Source organism: Sceloporus undulatus, chromosome 2 (assembly GCF_019175285.1).
Source record: "Sceloporus undulatus isolate JIND9_A2432 ecotype Alabama chromosome 2, SceUnd_v1.1, whole genome shotgun sequence".
In the NCBI taxonomy this organism is placed as follows: domain Eukaryota; kingdom Metazoa; phylum Chordata; class Lepidosauria; order Squamata; family Phrynosomatidae; genus Sceloporus; species Sceloporus undulatus.
This window is the reverse complement of record NC_056523.1, coordinates 331,856,097-331,876,998: the sequence shown is the minus strand read 5'-3', so window position 1 is coordinate 331,876,998 and position 20,902 is coordinate 331,856,097. Positions and strand designations below refer to the sequence as shown.

General features: G+C 46.3%; 1 protein-coding gene across 6 annotated transcripts in view; it reads right to left on the bottom strand.

Annotated features, from left to right (window-relative positions):
• The window catches only part of UNC13B (unc-13 homolog B), a 295,806-nt gene that overhangs the window by 37,294 nt on the left and 237,610 nt on the right, over positions 1–20,902 (bottom strand). For all 6 annotated transcript variants that reach the window (XM_042454370.1, XM_042454371.1, XM_042454372.1 and 3 more), the window contains 5 exons: positions 20,132–20,258; positions 12,608–12,704; positions 11,510–11,653; positions 11,257–11,334; positions 9,307–9,384 (listed from right to left, as the gene is read on the bottom strand). In XM_042454370.1, coding sequence (XP_042310304.1) covers positions 9,307–9,384; positions 11,257–11,334; positions 11,510–11,653; positions 12,608–12,704; positions 20,132–20,258 — 524 coding nt within the window. The remainder of the gene's footprint in view (positions 1–9,306; positions 9,385–11,256; positions 11,335–11,509; positions 11,654–12,607; positions 12,705–20,131; positions 20,259–20,902) is intronic.

The window sequence follows — 20,902 nt, the reverse complement described above, 5'->3', positions numbered from 1 at the left end:
TTTGCTGCGCATGCGCAGAAATAACCCATTTGTGTGATTCGCAGAGACCACGAAGAAGAAACTGCCCTTCACTGCCTACACACAGGGCTGCTACAAACTCTTTCTACTCTTAATGCCCAGTTTACTGACAAGATGCAGACACCAGGGCTGCTCACTAAACAAGGCTGTGACTGAGAGCTTCAGGTGCCCTCTGGCTGTGCTCCTCTCACAGCAGGGCAGATGTTCCACAAACCATATGGCCACAATGCCTGAGCCCCTGGTGGCTGAGCTCCATGTGGGCCATTGCTGATGCCAGGGGACCCAGTCAAGCACAATCCCCAAAGAACCCCTTTCCACCCTGGCCTGGAAGGAGTGCCACTTAAGAGATTTGGGGTCATCTCTTCCTTCCCCTGGGGATTATTCTTTCCTTCCATTCAGTATTCTTTTATCAAGCCTGCCAGGACACACTGTAGACCCCACAGCAACCCAATGGCTCAGCAAAGCTGTATTTCCTGGCTTATATGAAATGCATCCCAGAGAGATCCCTGCCCTTGAAAACTTCCAAGCAAAGCAGGCCTCCTCCTTCCTGAGCATCGACACCACTGATCAGGAAGGAATCTGACCCAGAAGTTTCTATGGGCAGCTGGCACAGCCTTGTGATGGCACAGCCCAAATGCACAGCTCTCCTGCTCTTGAAAAGCAAGCCCTGGGTTTCTGCATCCTTTTTGTAATAAAAACAGTGGGAGCCTCCTCACCCCTCCACCTCTTTGGCAGACAAAGCAAGAATCCTTTGCAACTGTAAAAGAGTCAAGAGATCTGAAAAAGGGTTTGTGTCTCTGTGTGTTTTTGCACAGACCATCCCAGGGCTCAGACAAGTGGGAGCAGAAGATCAGTAAATAAGCTCGACTGACTTGGCTTCGATGTAAGAGGAGGAGGAGTGGTGGAGGATTATTCCTCCTCCTCCAAGATGCACAATCTCAATTTTCTTTGGCTCATACGCTGCCTCCCTTCACCCACTAAATTCTTTAAGCCTCCCATGATCAAAGAAACATAAGAGATAGCCAGCCCCATCCCACCCCATCTGCCTGTCTGCTAAGGATGCTGCTTGGCCCTGACCTGAATCAATCTGCCCAAGGAAAAACCAGCAAGATGGGGGCAGGCACTGCAAGACTCCAGACTCCCACCACAGATCGTCAGTCTTAGGAAAGGCTCCAGGCAGCAAGTAGTGTGAGTGTGTAGGATGAGTGTGACTCGCTGGAGTTGTGGTAAAAGTCAGCCAATGGTAAGTGGAGTTGTGGTGAAAGTCAGCCACCATGTGTTTCCTGACTAAACACAGGGTAGGTAAAGTGAACAACAGAAGGAAAGCAAAACAGCAGCAGCCAAGCTGCTAATTGCCTTTAGGTTTAGCAGAGGCCCTTGCAGAACTATACAAATTCATTTGCATTTATATTTACAAGGGACACTTACAGTATTAAATTCAGCACTACTTCTGATATGGCAATAAAGATAAAATAGTCACACACAGAGAATAAGTTCTGATCTTTCTTGCAGGAGCTCTTTGGTTTTACAAAGACTCCTCAAACAGGAGAACTGCCTCTCTGACCAGTCTGGGAGTTTGCAAACAAGGCAGATGACTGATGGTTGATATTTATTAACCTGTGATGAATTAATGCAGTTCTCTTTCTCTTGATGATGGAAGTGGGAAGAGCAGGTGTGCTCCATGGCTTCCTGAATGCCTCCTTTAGAAAATAGCTGGGAGCTGTGATTCATTCTTGCTCAAATTACAAAAGCACACCTCTTTGGGTGGGCAGGAGGCCACTTCAGGCAAAATGGGAGCAAGTGGAGTGCCGGATGCCACCCAGCTGAAAACGTGGTCTCAGGGAACTGTGACTGAGGTACTAGAAAAAGAGCAAGTACACAGAGGAGGTCTGGGTGGTTACTAAGCAGCCAAAGCACATTTCTGCTCTCTGCCCAGGGCTCCCTGCAGACTGTGTGCTCCTGCAGGGCACCTGTGAGGTTGCAATGAAAAGGCCTGTCATGATATCTCACCTGCCATGGGGCTTCACAGCCTCCATCTCCACCTGTCTCACTCAGGACAGCTGCTCTTTCAGCAGCAGTCTGGAGAACAGATCATTTTGCAAGGAAAGGGCACCTTCCTTATTGCATGCTGTTGTTGTTATCTGCCTTTAAATTGGCCCTAACTTAGTGGCGACCCTGCCACAAAGGTTTTCTTGGCCAGATTTATTCAGAAGAGATTTGCCACCATTGCTTGCCTTTCAGGCTGAGAAAGTGTGACTAGCCCAAGTTCACCTAGTGGGTTTCCATGGCTGAGCAGAGGGGATATGAACCCTGGTCTGCTAGAATCTTAGTCTAACGTTCAGACACTGGTTCATTACTTTAATATGCCAAATGGCTTTTATCCTTTGCTTTTAAATTAACATGTTAAATACTCTTAACTGTACAGAAAGTTTAATACTATTTTAATCACAACTTTTTGTATGCTTTTGCTACAAGTGTTCCTACTGGTGATTCTTTTGTTATTTTAATCTTCAAGCTACTTTGAGTCTCAGGTTTGGGGAAAAGGTGGGGAACGGAACAGATTAACACAGGAGGAACCTGTGTCGGCCTCCAGCAGGAAGAGGTCCAAGCTTGAACAAACAGCCCCACAGCCTGATGGACAGAGACTGGGAAATATCTCAAGAGGGACTCTCAGGGCCCATGGAAACACAAGGGTCCAGCGTTCTCCTACCCACGCTGGAAAACTGAGATCTCAGTTTCTCCTGGCTTAATGATTACTAAAAGGCAAATTAGTAAATGCTTAAATATGATTGAGCTGGCAAGAAAATATGCATCTGTGAAGGCATTTCTCAGAGGTGCTGATGTAGACCCTGCAGAGGAAGCAAAGAAGAAGCCCAGAGTAGCATCACATACCAGAGATGAATGAGCTCACCGTGCCTCTTTGCAATTAACCTCACAGAATGAGAGGGCAGTGCTGATTTACTTCACCAGGAGAAAGTAAATACCACAGTAAAAATATGCCATGGGAAACCCAATTGGCCCTTGATTCCCTACAGTGTGTGTTCAGCACCATGAGGTATTTCTATTAAATTAAATGCAAATGTTACTGTAATGGAGAAAGGGCATCTCCCTGATCAAGCACTCTGGCTCTCAAGGGCACATGTGCAAAAACACAATGCATACAAAGGATAGGAGTGAGACAACTTGAACTGGGCAGGCTTGGATGTGCCATCTCAACCAGCTAAATGAGAACAAACACCCTAAAACAAGGAAGACACTGCCACTGCCTCATCATTTCTGCACTTTCTACACATCCTGGACATTCCTCTCAACCTTCCCCAAGCCAAAAATGAGGCCTCTCTGCCTTCCTTGAGGGAATGGTGGGTGTAAGTAGGTGTCCATCAGGAACCCTTCTTAGCAACACTTCAACAGGTTGGGTTATTTTGGGGTGATCATAGGGCCTGGAAGGAGCACAGAGACTAAGAAACAGACACACAACTGTCCTAACTACATGTGAAGTCAAAGGCTTTCATGGCCGGCATCCATAGGTTTTTTTGTGGGATTTTTGGGCTATGTAGCCATGTTCTAGCAGAGTTTCCTCCTGGCGTTTCGCCAGCATGCCAGCCACAGATGCTGGTGAAACGTCAGGAAGAAACTCTGCTAGAACATGACCACATAGCCCAAAAAAAACTACAAAAAACTATGCCCTATCTATTGTTGCATCATTTCCTGGCTGAGTTGCTATCTTAGCTTCTGCTCAATGTCTGTAAAGCAACAACTACTAACCTAGTTCGCTCAGGCAGAGAAAGTCCTTTGGGGAACTTATGAAAATAGATGCCAGATCATATAATCATATAATCGTAGAGTTGGAAGAGACCACAAGGGCCATCCAGTCCAACCCCATTCTGCCATGCAGGAAATCTCAATCAAAATATCCCCATTGGCAGATGGCCATCCAGCCTCTGTTTAAAGACCTCCAAAGAAGGAGACTCCACCACACTTCGAGGGAGTTTGTTCCACTATCGAACAGCCCTTGCTATCAGCAAGTTCCTCTTAATGTTGAGGTGGAATCTCTTTTACTGCAGTTTGCATCCATTGTTCCAGTTCTCTGGAGCAGCAGAAAACAAGCTTGCTCCCTCCTCAATATGACATCTCTTCAAGTATTTAAACAAGGCTATCATATCACCTCTTAACCCTCTCTTCTCCAGGCTAAACATACCCAGCTCCCTAAGGCGTTCCTCGTAGGGCACGGTTTCCAGACCTTTCACCATGTTAGTTGCCCTCCTCTGGACACGCTCCAGTTTCTCAATGTCCTTTTTGAATTGTGGCGCCCAGAACTAGACACAATATTCCAGGTGGGGCCTGACCAAAGCAGAATGTAGTGGCACTATTACTTCTCTTGATCTAGACACAATACTTTTATTGATGCAGCCTAAAATCACATTGGCCTTTTTAGCTGCCGCATCACACTGTTGACTCATGTTTAACTTGTGGTCCACTCGGACTCCTAGATCCCTTTCACACGTAGTTTCATTCAGCCAGGTGTCTCCCATCCTATATCTGTGCATTTCATTTTTCTGCCCTAAGTGCAGTACCTTACATTTCTCCGTGTTGAATTTCATTTTGTTAGTTTTGGCCCAGCTTTCTAGTCTATTCAGGTCATTTTGAATTTTGATCCTGTCCTCTGGAGTATTAGCTACAGTGGTGCCTCGGGATACGAAATTAATTCGTTCCGCCATTCCTTTCGTAACCCGAAAATTTCGTAACCCGAAATACTCCGTTAGCACTGGAAAGCCTATAGCAGCATTTGAATTTCGCGCCGAAATGAATTTCGTAACCCGAAAAATATTTCGTAACCCGAAACAGTTTTTGCCAATCCGACTTTTTCGTATCCCGGAAATTTCGTAACGCGATCATTTCGTATCCCGAGGCACCACTGTATTTGGAAATTTGATGAATATGCCCCCAATTCTGTCATCCAGGTCATTGATAAAGACGTTGAATAGCAGTGGCCTCAGGACAGAGCCCTGTGGGACCCCACTGGTCACTTCTCTCCAGGATGAAGAGGAGCCATTGTTGAGCACCCTTTGGGTTCGGCTGGTCAACCAGTTACAGATCCATTTAACAGTTCCTTTGTCTAGCCCACATTTTACAAGCTTGTATGCAAGAATGTCATGGGAAACCTTGTCAAAGGCCTTACTGAAATCAAGATATACTATATCCACAGCATTCCCTTCATCTACCAAGCTGGTAATTTTAGCAAAGAAAGAGATTAGGTTTGTCTGGCATGACTTCTTTCTCTGAAACCCATGTTGACTTTTTGTGATTATGGAATTGCTTTTCACAGACTCTCTGTTTAATGATCTGCTCCAGAATCTTTCCTGGTTTAGATGTCAGACTAACTGGATGATAATTGTTGGGATCCTCTTTTTCCCCCTTTTTGAAGATGGGGACAACGTTTGCCCTCCTCCATTCTGCTGGGACTTCTCCTGTTCTCCAGGAGTTCTCAAAGATTATTGCCAATGGCTCCGATATTACATTTGCCAGTTCTTTTAATACTCTTGGATGTAGTTCATCTGGTCCTGGAGACTTAAATTCATTTAGATTAACAAGGTATTCCTCTACTATCTCTTTACTTATTCTGTGCTGAAATTCCCCTGTTCTGTCCTCTGCTCCATTATCCTCAGGTTGAGCCCCTTTGCCTTTTCTGAGAAGACTGAGGCAAAGAAGGTGTTGAGTAATTCTGCCTTTTCTCTGTCTTCTGTTAGCATTTTGCCATCTTCTCCACGCAGTGGCCCTACCGTTTCCTTCTTCTTCCTTTTGCTGCAGATATATCCAAAAAAGCCCTTTTTATTCTTTTTAACCTCTCTAGCAAGCCTGAGTTCATTCTGCGCTTTAGCTTTTCTGACTTTACCCCTGCACATGCCTGCTATTTCTTTGAATTCCTTTTTTGTGATTTCCCCCTTTTTCCATTTCTTATACAGTGGTGCCTCGGGTTACGAAATTAATTCGTTCCGCCGCGGCGTTCGTAACCCGATACATTTCGCAACCCGAAAAAGGCTTTTCCGAAGCGCGGCTAGCGGCTGGAAAGCCGCTAGCTGCGCTTCGCATTTGAATTTCGCACCGATATTTTTTTCGTAACCCGAAAAAAATATCGTAACCCAGAACAGTTTTTTCCTATCTATTTTTTTCGTATCCCGGAAATTTCGTAACGCGATCAATTCGTATCCCGGGGTACCACTGTACATGTTCCGTTTCAAACTTAGCTCGGTTGAAAGTTCCTTAGTCATCCATCCTGGTTTCTTGAGACAGCTCCCATTTTTCTTTCTCACTGGAACTGTTTGAAATTGTGCCTTCATTATCTCCCTTTTGAGAAAGTCCCATCCGTCCTGAACTCCCTTCCCTTTTAGTATTTCTGACCACAGGATCACCCTCAATACTTCTCTAAGTTTACTGAAATCTGCTCTCCTAAAGTCTAGAATGCGTGTTTGACTATGCCTGGCTTCTCCTTTCCATTGTATAACATACTCCAGGAGAACATGGTCACTTCCACCTAAGGATCCCACCACTTGCACCCCATTAACCAAGTCATCCTTGTTGGTTAGGATCAGATCCAAAATAGCTGACCCCCTTGTTGCCTCTTCCACCTTTTGGACCATGAAATTGTCTTCCAGGCAAGTGAGGAATTTGCTAGACCTTGAGGATTTTGCTGAGTTTGACTTCCAGCAAATATCAGGATAGTTGAAGTCGCCCATCACTACTACATCTCTCCTTTCTGACTGTGTGGTCATCTGTTCTAGAAAGACATCATCCAATTCCTCCGTCTGACTTGGGGGTCTGTAGTAGACTCCCACCGTAACATCCTTGTTGTTTCCCTCCCCTTTGATTCTTATCCAGATGCTCTCCACCTGGCTTCCATGATTGATGTCCTGGATCTCTTCACTGGTGTAAATATCTCTGACATATAGTGCTATTCCTCCTCCTTTCCTGTTTGGCCTATTTCTCTTAAAAAGGTTATACTCCTCTGTTTCTACATTCCAATTATGAGACTCATCATCCAGCCACCACTGGCTTACTATGCTGATTGCTAGAAGGCAAGCCACCCATTTATTTAAGCACCACCTTTGCTTTTTCTGTGTCAATCCTTCTAGCTGAAACCTGAGTCAAACTTTTGCAGGTGAATGACTCACAAGGAATGCTAGGGGAGGCGCTTCTGTGTGTGCTAATATCACAGAGGGGAGGGTGAAGCTTTGCAATAGTTCAGCATCTAATATTTCTAGTGGCTTGTCCGGACGACTGAATCTGGAAGCAGATTTACTACCTCAGTGCCTGGCTGGGTGAAGAACAGCACACACATATATAGACAAGGACAAGAAGGGTCTACTTTGTTGCAGCAGAGCCGATAACTCCTAGCAAACTGGGATGCACCAGGTGGGAAACCAGGGGGTAGCTCAACCTCTTGCAAGCAGCAGTGGGGTGGGTGCAGTGGGCCAGAATGAGCAAGAGGTATGCCACTTATGTTGCACAAACTTGTGCAAGGAAAACAGGCAAATGCCTTAGCAGCCTGACCAAGCCATATGCCTGCTCTTGGGGTGTTCAGCCCATTCCCTTTATGCCTCTGTCATTCCACACTGTTTGATGCTTTTTATGAAGGAAGTTTTGCACAGAGACAAATATTAGAAAAAGCCCAGCAGCTGCAGAGATTGGCTGGTGTGGCATCCACCCTGTGCTACCCACCAGGCACAGAGACTACAGGACTGGGAACTAATAAGTCATGGCTAAGAAGGAATGGCCTGGAGGCCAAAAAGAAAACAAAATTGGGGCTAACAGCTTCAGGCTCTTTCTCCTCAGGCTCCTTCTCCTTCTCTTCATCATCCTGAGTCTTGACAAGCAGCGCCAGACAGAAGAGATAAAACCAACAGACAGACAGACAAACAAAGGTTAGACCAAAGACATCACAAAGGGAACAGTACACAAAGGGATCTTGTTGCACCTTTGAGACTAAGTGAAAGACGTTGATAGCATAAGCTTTCACAGACCAAGCCTACTTTATCAGATGCCTGAAGTGCCTAGGGACAGACATTTATGCCTATGAATAATAAGCAGGTTTTGAACTTCTATTGCTATTCACACACACATGCTCATTCATAGTTATAAAGGTCGGTCCCTAGGCACTTTACTCCATGCACCTGATGAAGACTTCATCTATGAAAGCTTATGCTACCAACTTCTTTCCCTCAGTTAGTCTCAAAGGTGCTACACAATCCCTTTGCATATAAAGGTCAGACCAAACATTCTCAAAGCATTAGTAGCCAACTGTCAGGTGGAATCAGTTACTGGGCAAAAAAGAGCTTCTTTGGATAGCAAGAAGTGTTTATGGCCTGATCCCAAGGAACTGGGAAATGTAAAAAGGAGTGACCAAAAAAGTAGAAGAAGGTACCCCATCAGTCCAGCTGTCAAGAATGATCCTGAGCCAACCTCGGCAGATAGGAAGAAAGCCCAGCTGGAATGGCGCATGGGCCCAACTGGTCCCAGGAGAGGGGCCAATCAGTTGCCCGTCAGAAGCCCACTAGCAGCAAGACACGAGTACAACTGCATCCTCCAGCTCGCAGTCCCCAACAATTGGTCCACAGTGATCACAGAAATACAGGAAGAATGAGAACAGACCACAAGGACCCCTTATTCCAACCCCTGCCATTCACAACTGTGTTGAATTGCCCCTGACACTGGAGGTGATGTACAGCCATTACCATCAGCAGTCACTGATAGCTTTATCCTCCCTGAATTCCCTTAAGTCCCACTTAAAGCCACTCCCATAAGCAATTTTCCCTACATGTTGTGGCAAGGCATTCCACAGTTCATTATACACCAGGCATAATTTTATACACCTTTTCAATAACTCATTTTCATTGAGGAAGTTTCATTCTTCTTGACTTCCCCATGGGAAAGAGGCCATGTGAATCTTTTGGCTCATCTTCTGGATGCAGGTAAAGGTAGAGGTCATACCTTGGAAAAGATAGCATTTGGGAACATATTTCATGGGCTGGCAATATCCCCCAGACTTTGGATGGATGCCTATGATGTTGCCACCACAGCTCTCTCCACTCCATACCCCAAGTAGGCTTCTGCTATCCATCAAGTGCTTCTCCATTTAACTGGAGAGGTCAGGCTAAGTATAGCCAGGGAAAGGGTCTCCAGCCACCTGGCCCAGTAGGGCCACAGAAGGGAGCTGCCTGTAGCCCATTAGGGGAGTAACACCCCATTTGCTGGGGAGGCCCAGCCAAGTGAGACACTCCTGTTTGCTCTTACCTCCTTGGCTCCCATGGCCTCAAACATCTTCTCCAGCTGCACCCTCAGTTGCTGGATGTTGTTCATCAGGATGCAGGGCTGAGAACAACAGAAGAGAACAGCAAGGCCCAGTTACAGATAGGACTGGCAAGCTCCCTGCCCCTCCCTGTGCAAAGACTTTGGGGACAAGTATGGAGGAAAGGCCGGTGATGGGGAAGAGAAATCCTCTCAGGCAGGGTGGGTTTAGGAGACTCAGGTAGTGCTCAGTTCCATCTGTCAGCTGTTCCATTGCATTGTCAGCACCTCTGAAGGAAGCCATGATCATAGCTGGAAGTCCAAAGGATAAAACTGTGCTGGGCTAAGAAGCAGGAAAGAGGTGAGCACATTCCCCAGGGCAATGGGTCCTCTGCTTCCATCTCCTTCTCCTCGGGAACTGAAGGAGAGGAAGGCCAAGGGATTGATCCCTTTGAATACAGTGGACCCTTGCCTTATGCGGGGGATCCGTTCCGGACCCCCCCTTGCGTAAGGCGAATTCTGCCTATGATCAAGCCCCTTTCATTTGAATGGGGCTTGTGTGCGCAGTGGCGCGGCAGTGCACACATGCCACCCCCTGTGCACTTCCCGCGGCTTGAGCACGTGTGCTCAAAGCTGCGTATAACACGCCCGCGTATAATGCGGGCACACTGTACTACTCCCTCATTCATGAACGAGAGATGCTAGACCATTTACTGAAGGGATGGGAAGAGTGGTAGGTCCAGGGGGCCACTTCCAGTAAAGCGTTCATAGCCGCGGCCCCCACACTCTGGAACAACTTACCGGAAGAGATCCGTCTCATCACCACCTTAGAAGCCTTTAAGAAGGCACTTAAGACGGATCTCTTCCAGCGGGCCTATCCATCTGATCTTTTATAGTGGATCTTATAGAATTTTTTACACCTGATTCAACAGTACAGAAACAGACGATGATTTGGCTTCATTGATGATTGTATTGCATCTTGGCGTGTTTTAATTGATTATTTTATGTAGTATGGGTTGTGTAATTGTATCATTTGGCTTTTATCGGTTGTAATCCTACCTCAATCCACAGAGAGAGGCGGGAAATATAAATAACATATTATTATTATTATTATTATTATTATTATTATTCCACAAGACCCTTTGAGGTGGGGGCGGGAAGTGCATGGACTACAAATAATATTTTTAATGTAAAGTCGAAGGCTTTCATGGCCGACATCCATAGTTTTTTGGCCACATAGCCTGAAAAACCCACAGAAAATATATTTTTTAAAAAAATCTCAACAGTTGGTGTTTTTCTAATGTTAAAATGTATAGGGAGGCATTGCAAGCTATTTAAAAGATAAACTGTTGCATCTGGAGGCTTCTAGAAACACAAATTCACCCTTGCTTTAAGCCAAAGTTGGCTTAGGAATTCTGGAGGTGTCCAGGAACATCTTGGGGAGTAGTTGTAGTCCCAGTGTTATGCTGGGCCCCCTCTCCCTGATCTACTGGGACAGGAAGCATTTCATTCATTTTAAAGGGTGATCTATATCTGGAAGAAGCAGAAAGGGTCAGGGTGCTTCTATGCCTTGAACATCACCAGGCTGCACCAGCTTCCTTCTGACTGGTCTTGTCTGCAAGGAGATCCCAGGAGAGCACTGGCTTTTGCTCAGATATCAGGCTAACATTCTATGGTTCTCACATGGTGGCTCCATGTCAGAATGATGAATGTTGGGTTTTTTAATGTACTTTGAAAAATTGAATAAAAACTATTTTTAAAAAAAAAGAAGAAGAAGAACTCAGCTGCTCCTAAACTAACACACAGCAAATGTGTCTCCATACAGAGACACTGGGCAAAAGGTGCATAAGGATACAGCTGCAAAGGGGCCAAGTTGTCTTCCCTGTTCCTCATGTGAAGGATGTGGCATAAGTGTAGCTGGCACCCGGGGCCAAGGCAGGCAGAGGTAAGACTCACCACCTTCTCCTTAGAGCAGTAGGACTGAAAGCTCCTGGAGACAATGTCTGCATACTGCATCAGCACTTTTCCAATGGTCTGCAACAAGAGGAAATGTCAGCAATTGTAATGCGCACAGACATTCAAGACCATCCTGGGAATTACTTATCTCATTTATTAAAATATTTCTACCCTGACCTTATATCCAAAGTAAAATCACAACCTAAGAAACAATGAGGTCACAGAAAGCCAGAGGCCCAACAGGCATCTTTACCTTGGCAAAGCGCCGCATGTAGTGGGCAACGATGGCAGGATCTGGGCACTCCAGCTTTTTGATGATTTCAAAACTCTGGTTCAGCTGGGTGAAGACGTCGACCACCGAGCAGGAGAAGAGGGCATGCTCAGACGTCTGCTGGAACTAAGGGCAAAAAAGAAGCAGCTGGAATCAGCCCCCTGGAGTCCCTAAATGGCCCCTGAGAAGCATTAGGGACCATGGGAACCCCTCCAGACACAACACAAAAAGCCATGAGTAGGGGGCAGCTTTTCTCTCACTACCTTCATTTATTAACTGTATCTCAGGCTGTCTTTCTGCCAAAGCAAGCCAAGGGGACATTCTCCCAAGAGGAAAAACTTCTCCTCATTCTCCTGAGCTACAATCCCAAACTTTCTCCCAAAAGGAGAGAACAGAAGGAGGAGAGGACCCAGACAGTAGTACCCAAATGCCAGCTGCAAACACATCTCCTTAGGATTACCCTGAGCCCTGTTGATGCCTGCCTTACATTGGCCTAAGTGCTATGCAGTCACAGTAGCCATGAAAGGAAGTCAGGCATGGGAGAAAGAGGCTGCCAGGAATCCTGCCCTCCTTCCCTTGTCACCATGGCTGTGTGGTCCTGGAGAAAGTGCAGATGTGAGGGGGGAGGGAACTGATAGGATGCTGGAACATATAACCACCACCCTCTGTTCACCTGCTCCTCATTTGCTGCAGATGCCACTGTTAAAACAACCAAGATAATTCAACAAGCAAAATGTGAATGAGGGGGCTTTTATGGGGCATTCTATAATGGATCCCTGGTGAGATTTTCTGGCTGGAATGAAAACAAAAATGGGGAGGGCTATCAGAGTGGCTAATGAGGCACCCCTCTTGTAGCCCAATTCCCTATGATACAGGCAGCAAATCCAGAAGCATCCCAGGCTGTTTCCTGGGACATTTGCAGCAACAGCAAGAAGAGTCTGAAGAAAGAAAGGCTTCCCATTTCCCTAGTGGATAAGAATGCTTTGACATGGAAGCCACCTTCTAGTTGTGTGTACCAAGACTGCTGGACCTGACTCAGCACAGAGCTTGTTCTTGGGCCACAGCAGCCCCAATACCTACCCCGTCCTTCTTGTCCCTCTCCAGAGCCCCATGCATGAACTCCAGGGACACATCTTCATTCTCGTCTAGCCACTGCATCACAAACTGTTCAAACCACCTGCATTGGGACAACAGAAGAAATGCTCATTATGAGATATGAGGCTGCCCTCTCTTTGTCACTGTAGTGTCTTCAAATCAGCCAGAATACCTACTGGTCCCACTCCTGAAGGAGAAAGAATTAGCCAAGCATCAATACCTATAACAACCCCCTTTCCCTCTCCCTTGCTTTCCAGAACGCACTTTGCCCAAGGCACTCTATGGCTAAGCCTTGCCTCTGCAGGCTTGCACTTTCCTCTTAGTCAAAATAAGGCCGTTTCTTCTGAGCTCTTTCCTGTAACAGTCTTAATAACAACTTCATCTTATCACTGGGATTCCTGCTTTCTCATCTGCATCTTTTTGCATTTGCTCGAATTTGGTTGCCCACAGTTTCTGCCTTGCTCCTCCTCTGGCCCTCTCTTTCTGCTCCTCATTGCTCTCTATCAGCTTCCTCTTTATCGCAGTCTTTAGTATGCTTTCTGCTTCTTTCTGAATAACCTGAATTTTTGTTGCTCCTCATTTTAAAACCCCTCCCTCGCTCTCTGGCTCTCCTATTCAGTCTTATCAGCTCATGTGGATATTTGAGCAAGGGATAAAACTAGTCTTGGGAAATAATGCTTGCTAGAACGACAGCTTCTGAAGTATCAGACGTGCCCAATCCCAGGTAATATGCCCACAGTAGGATCCACAAGGCTAACTGAGAAAGCAAAGAGGCAATTCAGCTTCAGGGGCAGCCCAAGACTTTTTGCTGCCTGAGGCAGGGCAGCTCCTATATCCCCTGCACCCATAGTAAAGGGACACAGTCAAATTGCCTAAAGGCAGGCAAGTTAGTTTGCCTCATGAGGCAAAATCTCCCACAGGTGCCTCTCCCCCCCCCCTCCATGCAGCAAAAGGGAGTAATGAACCATTTACTGCCCTTTCCTGGCTTCCCAAATGCGCTGCCTGAGGCGGCTGCCTCCCTCCACCCAACGGCAGGGCTGGCCCTGCTGTTTCTCCTTTTCTGCTCCTCATTGCTTGGGAGAACACTCTCCCTGCTTGCCACAGCCCCTCACTTCTTGTTTTAAGCTGATCTCAAATAATGAAGCACAACGGATGCACAAATGTGCACAGCTGCATGTTCCCATTTCTCTCCACCTCTCCCTCTCATACAAGAACAGAGATGTTTCTTTTTTTTTTTTCTTTCTCACATCTCCTGGTTTTGCAAACTGTAAAGCTGTAGGCAAGGAAGCATCATTCTTAAGTTTTATTGTACATCTCCCAGGACAATTTGAAATGAATGATAAAACAAAAAGTGCTCATGGATGATGAATCTCATTCTTCCCAGCTTTAGTGCAAGAAGACAAGCTGTGGATTTGGCCTCTTGGCCCATGAATATGCTGAGAGCGGCTCACATGCCCTGGGATGTTTTGCAATGTGACTTACCTCTGGGTAACTTCTTGAAGTCAGCCCATAGAAGGTCAAAAATGCAGAGAAAAAAAAAAATCCAAAGGGTTTTTGGGAAGGTGCTGTGGGTTCTTGGGCCCTCAAAACAACGTGGGGAGCCACACGTGGCCAGAGGCCATTCTTCCCTATCCATTCCATCAAGAAAGGATGCAGCAAGACACAGTCTCTCTGCAGCATAGCATCCTTTAGCAAAAGCACAACAGTTGTGATCACTGTGTCCATGTAGCAAAAACAGATGGATGGACTTCCTGGTTGGCCCATGGCTTTTACTGAGCAAGGAGATTGGCGCTTCACAGAAACTTTCAGTTAAGATCTAGCACACCATCTAGAATGGTTACGGGAATTCTTTCCTCTGTTTTTTTCTGGTATGCAACACTAGAATCAAAAGTAACCCCCACGGACACCAAAACGGTCTGATGACCCAGAAGTCAACTTCTTACTCACTTCTCTTAGGGAAAAAAGGGCTCTCCAGGTCTAAAATAGTCTGGGGGGCTAAAGCCTGGCAAAAATTGCCTCCCATGTCCCTGGAAGGCATTTAGGGGCAAAACACTGATATTTTGGGGGGGGGGGGGAGATATATGGTCCTCTGCATCTCATAGGGGACCCACACTTCTGGAACAGACCAGCAGATGAAGCAGCAATAATGGCCACTGTCACCACTGCCATCAGGCTCCATTGGCCCCCAGGAGGAGCTCAGAGGACAAGAGGGCACCTGGTGCTTCTGGAGTTATGAAAAGCCACCCACCTGCTTGTGGCTTCCCTGGGCCATTGCCTGCATGCTGAGTCCAAGTCAGCTTCTGCTTTTCAACACAAAATGCATGCAAACAAGGGACACAGAGTCCACAGAGACCCGTACGATGTGATTCTCCCCCATCAGTTATGACCCTGATACAAACAGTGCTAATTATGGGGTGCTTAAATTTGCAAAGAATGTGGGAGATGCCACGGAGAGAGTAAAAGTGAGCCCAAAGCATTCTGGAAAGCCTGAAATAACCTTTCACACTTCAGAATAGAAAGGCACAGGTTGCTTAAACGTGGAAATCATACTTGATACCGTGATAAAATGCTAATGTCGGCCTGTTCCCACCAGAGCCGACAAGTTGCCACCAGCTGCACGTTCCACAAGCCACAGTGGGACCTTGTTTTCTTTTGTTTCTGTGTACTTTGGCAGGGCATTTTATTTTTATCATAAGGACATTTGTTAAACCTACATACATAAACATATACACACACACAGGTGGTCAAGAAATTAAGGCACCTTCACCTTAGGCATAGGAAATTTTCACTCCCTAATAAATGCCCATGTGGTGACCCAAAGGTTGCTGCAGCCTCTGGAGTTGTGGATGCCACAGTCAACAGCCTCCTGTCCCCAAGAGATGATTGCCCGACTGGAAAGGCAGCCGCCTCTCACCGCACAAGTGCCATTATCTTCCTTTGTCAAGGACACTCAGATGATTCTCCAGGAGGCATGGGGCTGTACAGATCTGAAGTGTCAACTGTGCAAGAGTTCCCCACCACTTGGGGGTGTTTCAGGGGATGAGAATCCAGTGCTGCCAGTAACTGGCAGTTGAGCAAGCAGGCGATCAAAGTTTCATGCAACTGGCTGAGACAGTCAAGACCCAGGCTGCACCATATAGGTAAGGCCCTACTGAATGCCCAGCTCTGGCTTTAAGCATGGAAGGTCCAGCTAGTCAGAGTCTGGCAGGTGCTGAGTGTCAGCTCATCCGGGGAAGCCAAGTTCATTACTGGGAGCTCAGGAAGGGAGTAAAGTGTGAGCAGATGAAGTCCAGTTTTAATGACCAGTTGAATCTAAGATTTACCAGTAACAGAATCACAAAACAATCCAAGAATCATTTTTGTGGGGTTTTCAGGCTATATGATCATGTTCTAGAAGAGTCTGTTTCTGACATTTCACCAGCATCTGTGGCTGGCATCTTCAGAGATTCTCCACAGATGCTGGTGAAACTTCAGAAACAAACTCTTCTAGAACATGGCCACATAGCCGGAAAAACAAACAAAAAAACTATGGATGCCAGCCATGAAAGCCTTCGACTTCACAAATCAAGATTCACAAGCCATTACACCAAGAGAAAGTTGTGAACTTCCAATGGTAGGCTAGTGACTGCATGGATTCGAACACTACCAGCCCTGACTGGTTGCCCAACTGTATTTAGTGGTTGTCAGATGGATAACTCCTGCAAAGCCCTTACCTGCAGCTCCACCCTGAGGATGAGAGGGACCATCTGGGTTCCCAGTTTCTTTCCCAGGAGCTGTTCAGAGCATGAGCTGGCTTACCTCAAAGAGCGACTTGGCTGGCCCTTGGCCGTCAGACTGCGCCTCCTTTCACACTACAGACTTATACAGTTATCTTCCACTTTAACTGCCATGGCTGTATCCTATGGAATCTTGGATTTTCGGTTTAAGGAGGCACTAGAGGTGTCCTGAAAATTTTTAGCATCTCTCCCTAAACTTCCAATCTCAGGATCCCAAAGGGTAAGAGGACTGAACCATGGCAGCTGAATGGAATCATAGCACTATACTGTTGGCCTTCCATATCTAAGGATTTTTTTATCCACAGTTTGAAAATATTTAAATATAACTTCTAAAAGCAAGCCTTGATTTTGCTATTTTATAAAAGTGACACCATTTTACTATGCCACTGTATTTAATGGAACTTGAGCATCCATGGATTTTGGTATCCATGAAGAGCCCTGGAACAAAACCCCAGCAGATACCAAGGGCCCACTGTATTCCAATGGAAAAAAAGATCCAAAAAGCAAACATCGATTTGTCATTTTATATAAAGGACATCATTTTACTGTGCCACAGTATTTAATGAGACCTGAGCATCCATGGATTTTCCTATCCATGGAGAGTCCCAGAACCAAATTCTACCACATACCAAGGGCCCACTTTAATTGCAGAATGTGGATGGGCTCCTGGTATCTGCGGGGTCTTGTTCCTTTTCTGCCGGAAAACTAATTCTGATTCCTCCCCTGATGAAGGGTGGGAAGGGGCATGGTATTTGTCTGAGACAAATTTGCATCAGAGAAGGGCAGTACTGGTGGTACAGTGGTTAAATGCCTGTACTGCAGCCACTCACTCACAAACCATAAGGCTGCGGTTCAATACCAGCCAGGGCTCAAACTCGACTCAGGTTTGTATCCTTCCGAGGTCACTAAAATGAGTACCCAGATTGTTGGGGGCAATTAATCTTACAGTTGTAAACTGCTTAGATACTGCTTAGATGGTATGAAGCAGTATATAAATCAAGCTGCTATTGCTATTCCCTCCTTGTGAGGCTGTAGCTGCAAGTGAAGAAAAGAAAAGGGATCCTGCCCAAGTTTACATCCCATCCACCCGCACAGACACAGATGCTGAAAAGGGGGCAAGGCCAAAGCTGGGCACTACCCGCAGATCCTGCTGACTTCTCCCTGAGCCAAAAGGAGCCTTCCCAGTTCTGGGGGGAAAGAGCTCTACTTCTGAGACTCATTTGTTTGGCTCTCTCTTGCCCACACAGCCTGTTTTTTGACTGTGATGAGGCTCTGATTTGTCTTAACTTGTTTGCTGACATTCGGAGGGAAAGCAAGAGCGGGGAGATTTTAATTTCTTCTGTATTTCATAATACTGAAGGGAATTAGTAAAGCAAATGACTCAGCCCATCAATGTGCACCAAATTGGCTATTGCTACTGGAGTCGTTGCCAAGAGGCGAGGCGAAGGCAAGTGGCCAAAATAAACCAATATTGGCTGAAATAAACCAATATTGCCCTGGGGTTCGAAATATGAGTCTGGGCCCACAGTGGGAGATGGCAGAAGAGTGCCATGGCAACAGGGATGTTGTGCTCAAGATCCAGCCCAGAGCAAAGCCAAGCTCGCTTCAGCCCCTGCTTAGTAATGCTCAACATTTAGATCAGATTTCCATCTGCAGATGGCAGGCTGACTAACAGCCCAATCTGCCTCACAGCCAAGAAAAAAGCCACTGACTCGAGCCCATTTCGATCCAAGTACTTTGCCTCAACTAGAAGGTGGGTGAAGTCTTCCTCCCAATGTCACAAGTGAGGTGTGGGTGGGTGGCATATGCCAGGCAAGATACGTGGCAAGATGGCTGAATAATGTGGATTAGATTCATTATTCCGATGCACCACCCTTTTTATTTATTCAGACTCAGGGATATAAATAAAATGAATGTGGCAAAAGCACAGAAATGGCAGTCGCGATCCAGGAAATTCAATGGATGTGTGGATTCACTGGGAGTGGTTATAATGATCCTATATTAGCTAAGAGATCAGGTGTGATCTTTTGCGGGTAGTCTGAACACCCCACCATTCAGTTTGGAAACAGAAAGCTACAATTTGACCAACAAGCCTATCATCTTGTTCACACTTTTGCATACTGGGTTTGAGGGAATTTATGGCAACAAGTCACAGAATCATAGAACTGCAAGAGACATCAAGGACCAGACCTCAAAGTCCTATTCCAGACATTCTGTATCAAAGAGATTTCCATGTTAGACTCTTGTAGATGTCTGCCTAGGTTCAATAAGAGATCGCCTGCAGCAGCGATTCCTCAGATGTATTTCAGAAAAAGGGAAAAAATGCCACCGAATAGACAGGGGAATTCTTAGCACTGGAGGCAGTGAGCCCTGGAGGATTTCAGGTCTTCTGAACAAAACTAGTGTCATCTTCTTTCTGCCAGGTCCACATCCCTACTCCAGAGAACTCTTCCTTTCCATCTCTCTTTCTTAGGTCAGTCCCCTCATTTCCAGCCATTGCTCCCAAGTCATTTTCCATTCTGGAGAAAGCACCCAGCCTGGCCCTCCTCTCCTCAGCTGGAAAGCCCATCTAAAAGGCCCCAGGGCCTCTTTTCTTGAAGAAGGAGAATGGTGTTGGGTTCGACTAAAGTGGGCTGTTCCCAGAGGGGCCAACTGGGAGCATATTACCTAAGAAACTGAAACATCTTTGGGAGGAAGATGGGATATAAATAAAATGAAATTTTAAAAAACCCACACTGCTGTTACTCAACAATTCCCACAGTGTAACTAAGTTTGCTGTGTGAAGCATTGCTCTCTTTCATCTGTCTGTTCTGTGATCTCTTGCTATTCATCCCTTTTATCCTCACCAACCTTTCAAATTCAGGGGGATGGTCCTCACTGGGTTCTGTGGTCATGACAGAGGGAGAAAACCTTCTACTCATTCTTGGGCCGTGGGGGATAGGCTGCTGCTTTACTTTACCTGCCTGATTCTTAACTCTGTGCACATGTGTACAATAGCTGAATGAAGCAACTGAACTGCACTGTCTTCAAGCCAAAACTGGATTCCAGAGGGATCCTATAAAACTGAAGCAGGTTTAATAAAATGATTGAAAACAGGAGTTTATAAAAAGTGCCAGTTGTTTTGACTTCTGCCTTGTTGGAATGGGAGCAATCAATAGCACTCAATGGCAGTCAGATTTCCCAGTACTAAGCAAGGAATTGCTCCTTGAATACTGATGGTCACTCCCATTCCAAGTAACATCGCCAAGGAAAGCAGATACGTTACATATGTTATTCCTACAAACACCTGTTTTCAATCATCTCAAGTGTGTGTGTGTTCTATGTGCATATAATAATTACAGGAATGCTGGTAGTATAAAGGGCATGACCCCTGCTGTTGGAGGAACTGGCTCCTGGATACCTGTTCCTGTGAACAAAACACAGCAGAATGACTCAGAAAATGCACAAAAAAGGATGCTCGTATGCTGAGGACTGGCAAAAGGCACACTGCATTGTTCACCTCAGCCTTGCATTTCAGGAGATAAGAAGATCTGGGAGTGTGGCACGCAAATGAGAAAGCAGAAGGGGAGACAATAGGGATTTTCTGAGTTTTTCTGCCTCAGTCACACAGCAGAAGCTATGAAGACACCCACCTTTTCCAAAGTATGTGTGTATGTGTGTGTGTAAGAGAGCAGTGTGACACAGACAGTGGTACAAAGCAGGGCAAAGGACCCAGAGCAGACAAGGGACTTACGATGGGTAGTCAGGCACTTTCCCCTTGACGGTCGGCAGGGTACAGACATACTCATTGTACAGCCATTTCACTTTGAAGTGCAGGTTCATGTAGTCGGCGCTCTTGCACAGCCGGTGCTTCTCATGTTCTGTGGGAAAGCAAAGGGGGTGGATTATTAGAGGGGCAATTCATTCGAGCCCCATGCCCTGCATTGTCTGGCCACTTGGAGGGTCCCATCCTGTTGGGAGACATCTGCCCAAACCAACAAAATCACAGCAGCTCAAGATCCTGATAACAATGCCCAATGGTCTTGTAGTTCAGAAGCCCAAAGCCTGCAGACTCATTTTGCAGACAGTTCTTCAAAAATAGAACAGAAAAGTTTCTGGTTGCCATGGAAATGGGAGAGCAGTTTCTTAGGGACCCATTGCCCTCCGGCTGCTGAGATGCTCTGAGGAAGCACAAAGCAAACACCAAGAAACAGAACTGGCGCTCAGCGCAGCCTAGGAGAGTCTTCAAGCTCCACCAGAGGGAAGGCAGGATGGGACAGGGTGGGGTGCACATGGGTTGGAAGGCCTTTCCTCTTGGGGGCCCACATTCCAAATTCCACCTTCTGAACGGTGCTACGTATTGCCTTTGCCCAGCCCTCCTCTGGCATGAACAGCCCCTCAGAGATGCCAGGATCTCATCTCAAGGGGCATGCTACCACTTTGCTGAAGGTGTGGGGCATTTTCAGCCCCTGAGAGTCCTGGGACACAACACCTGGAGTACTACCACAGGAGAAATGTTGGCTGC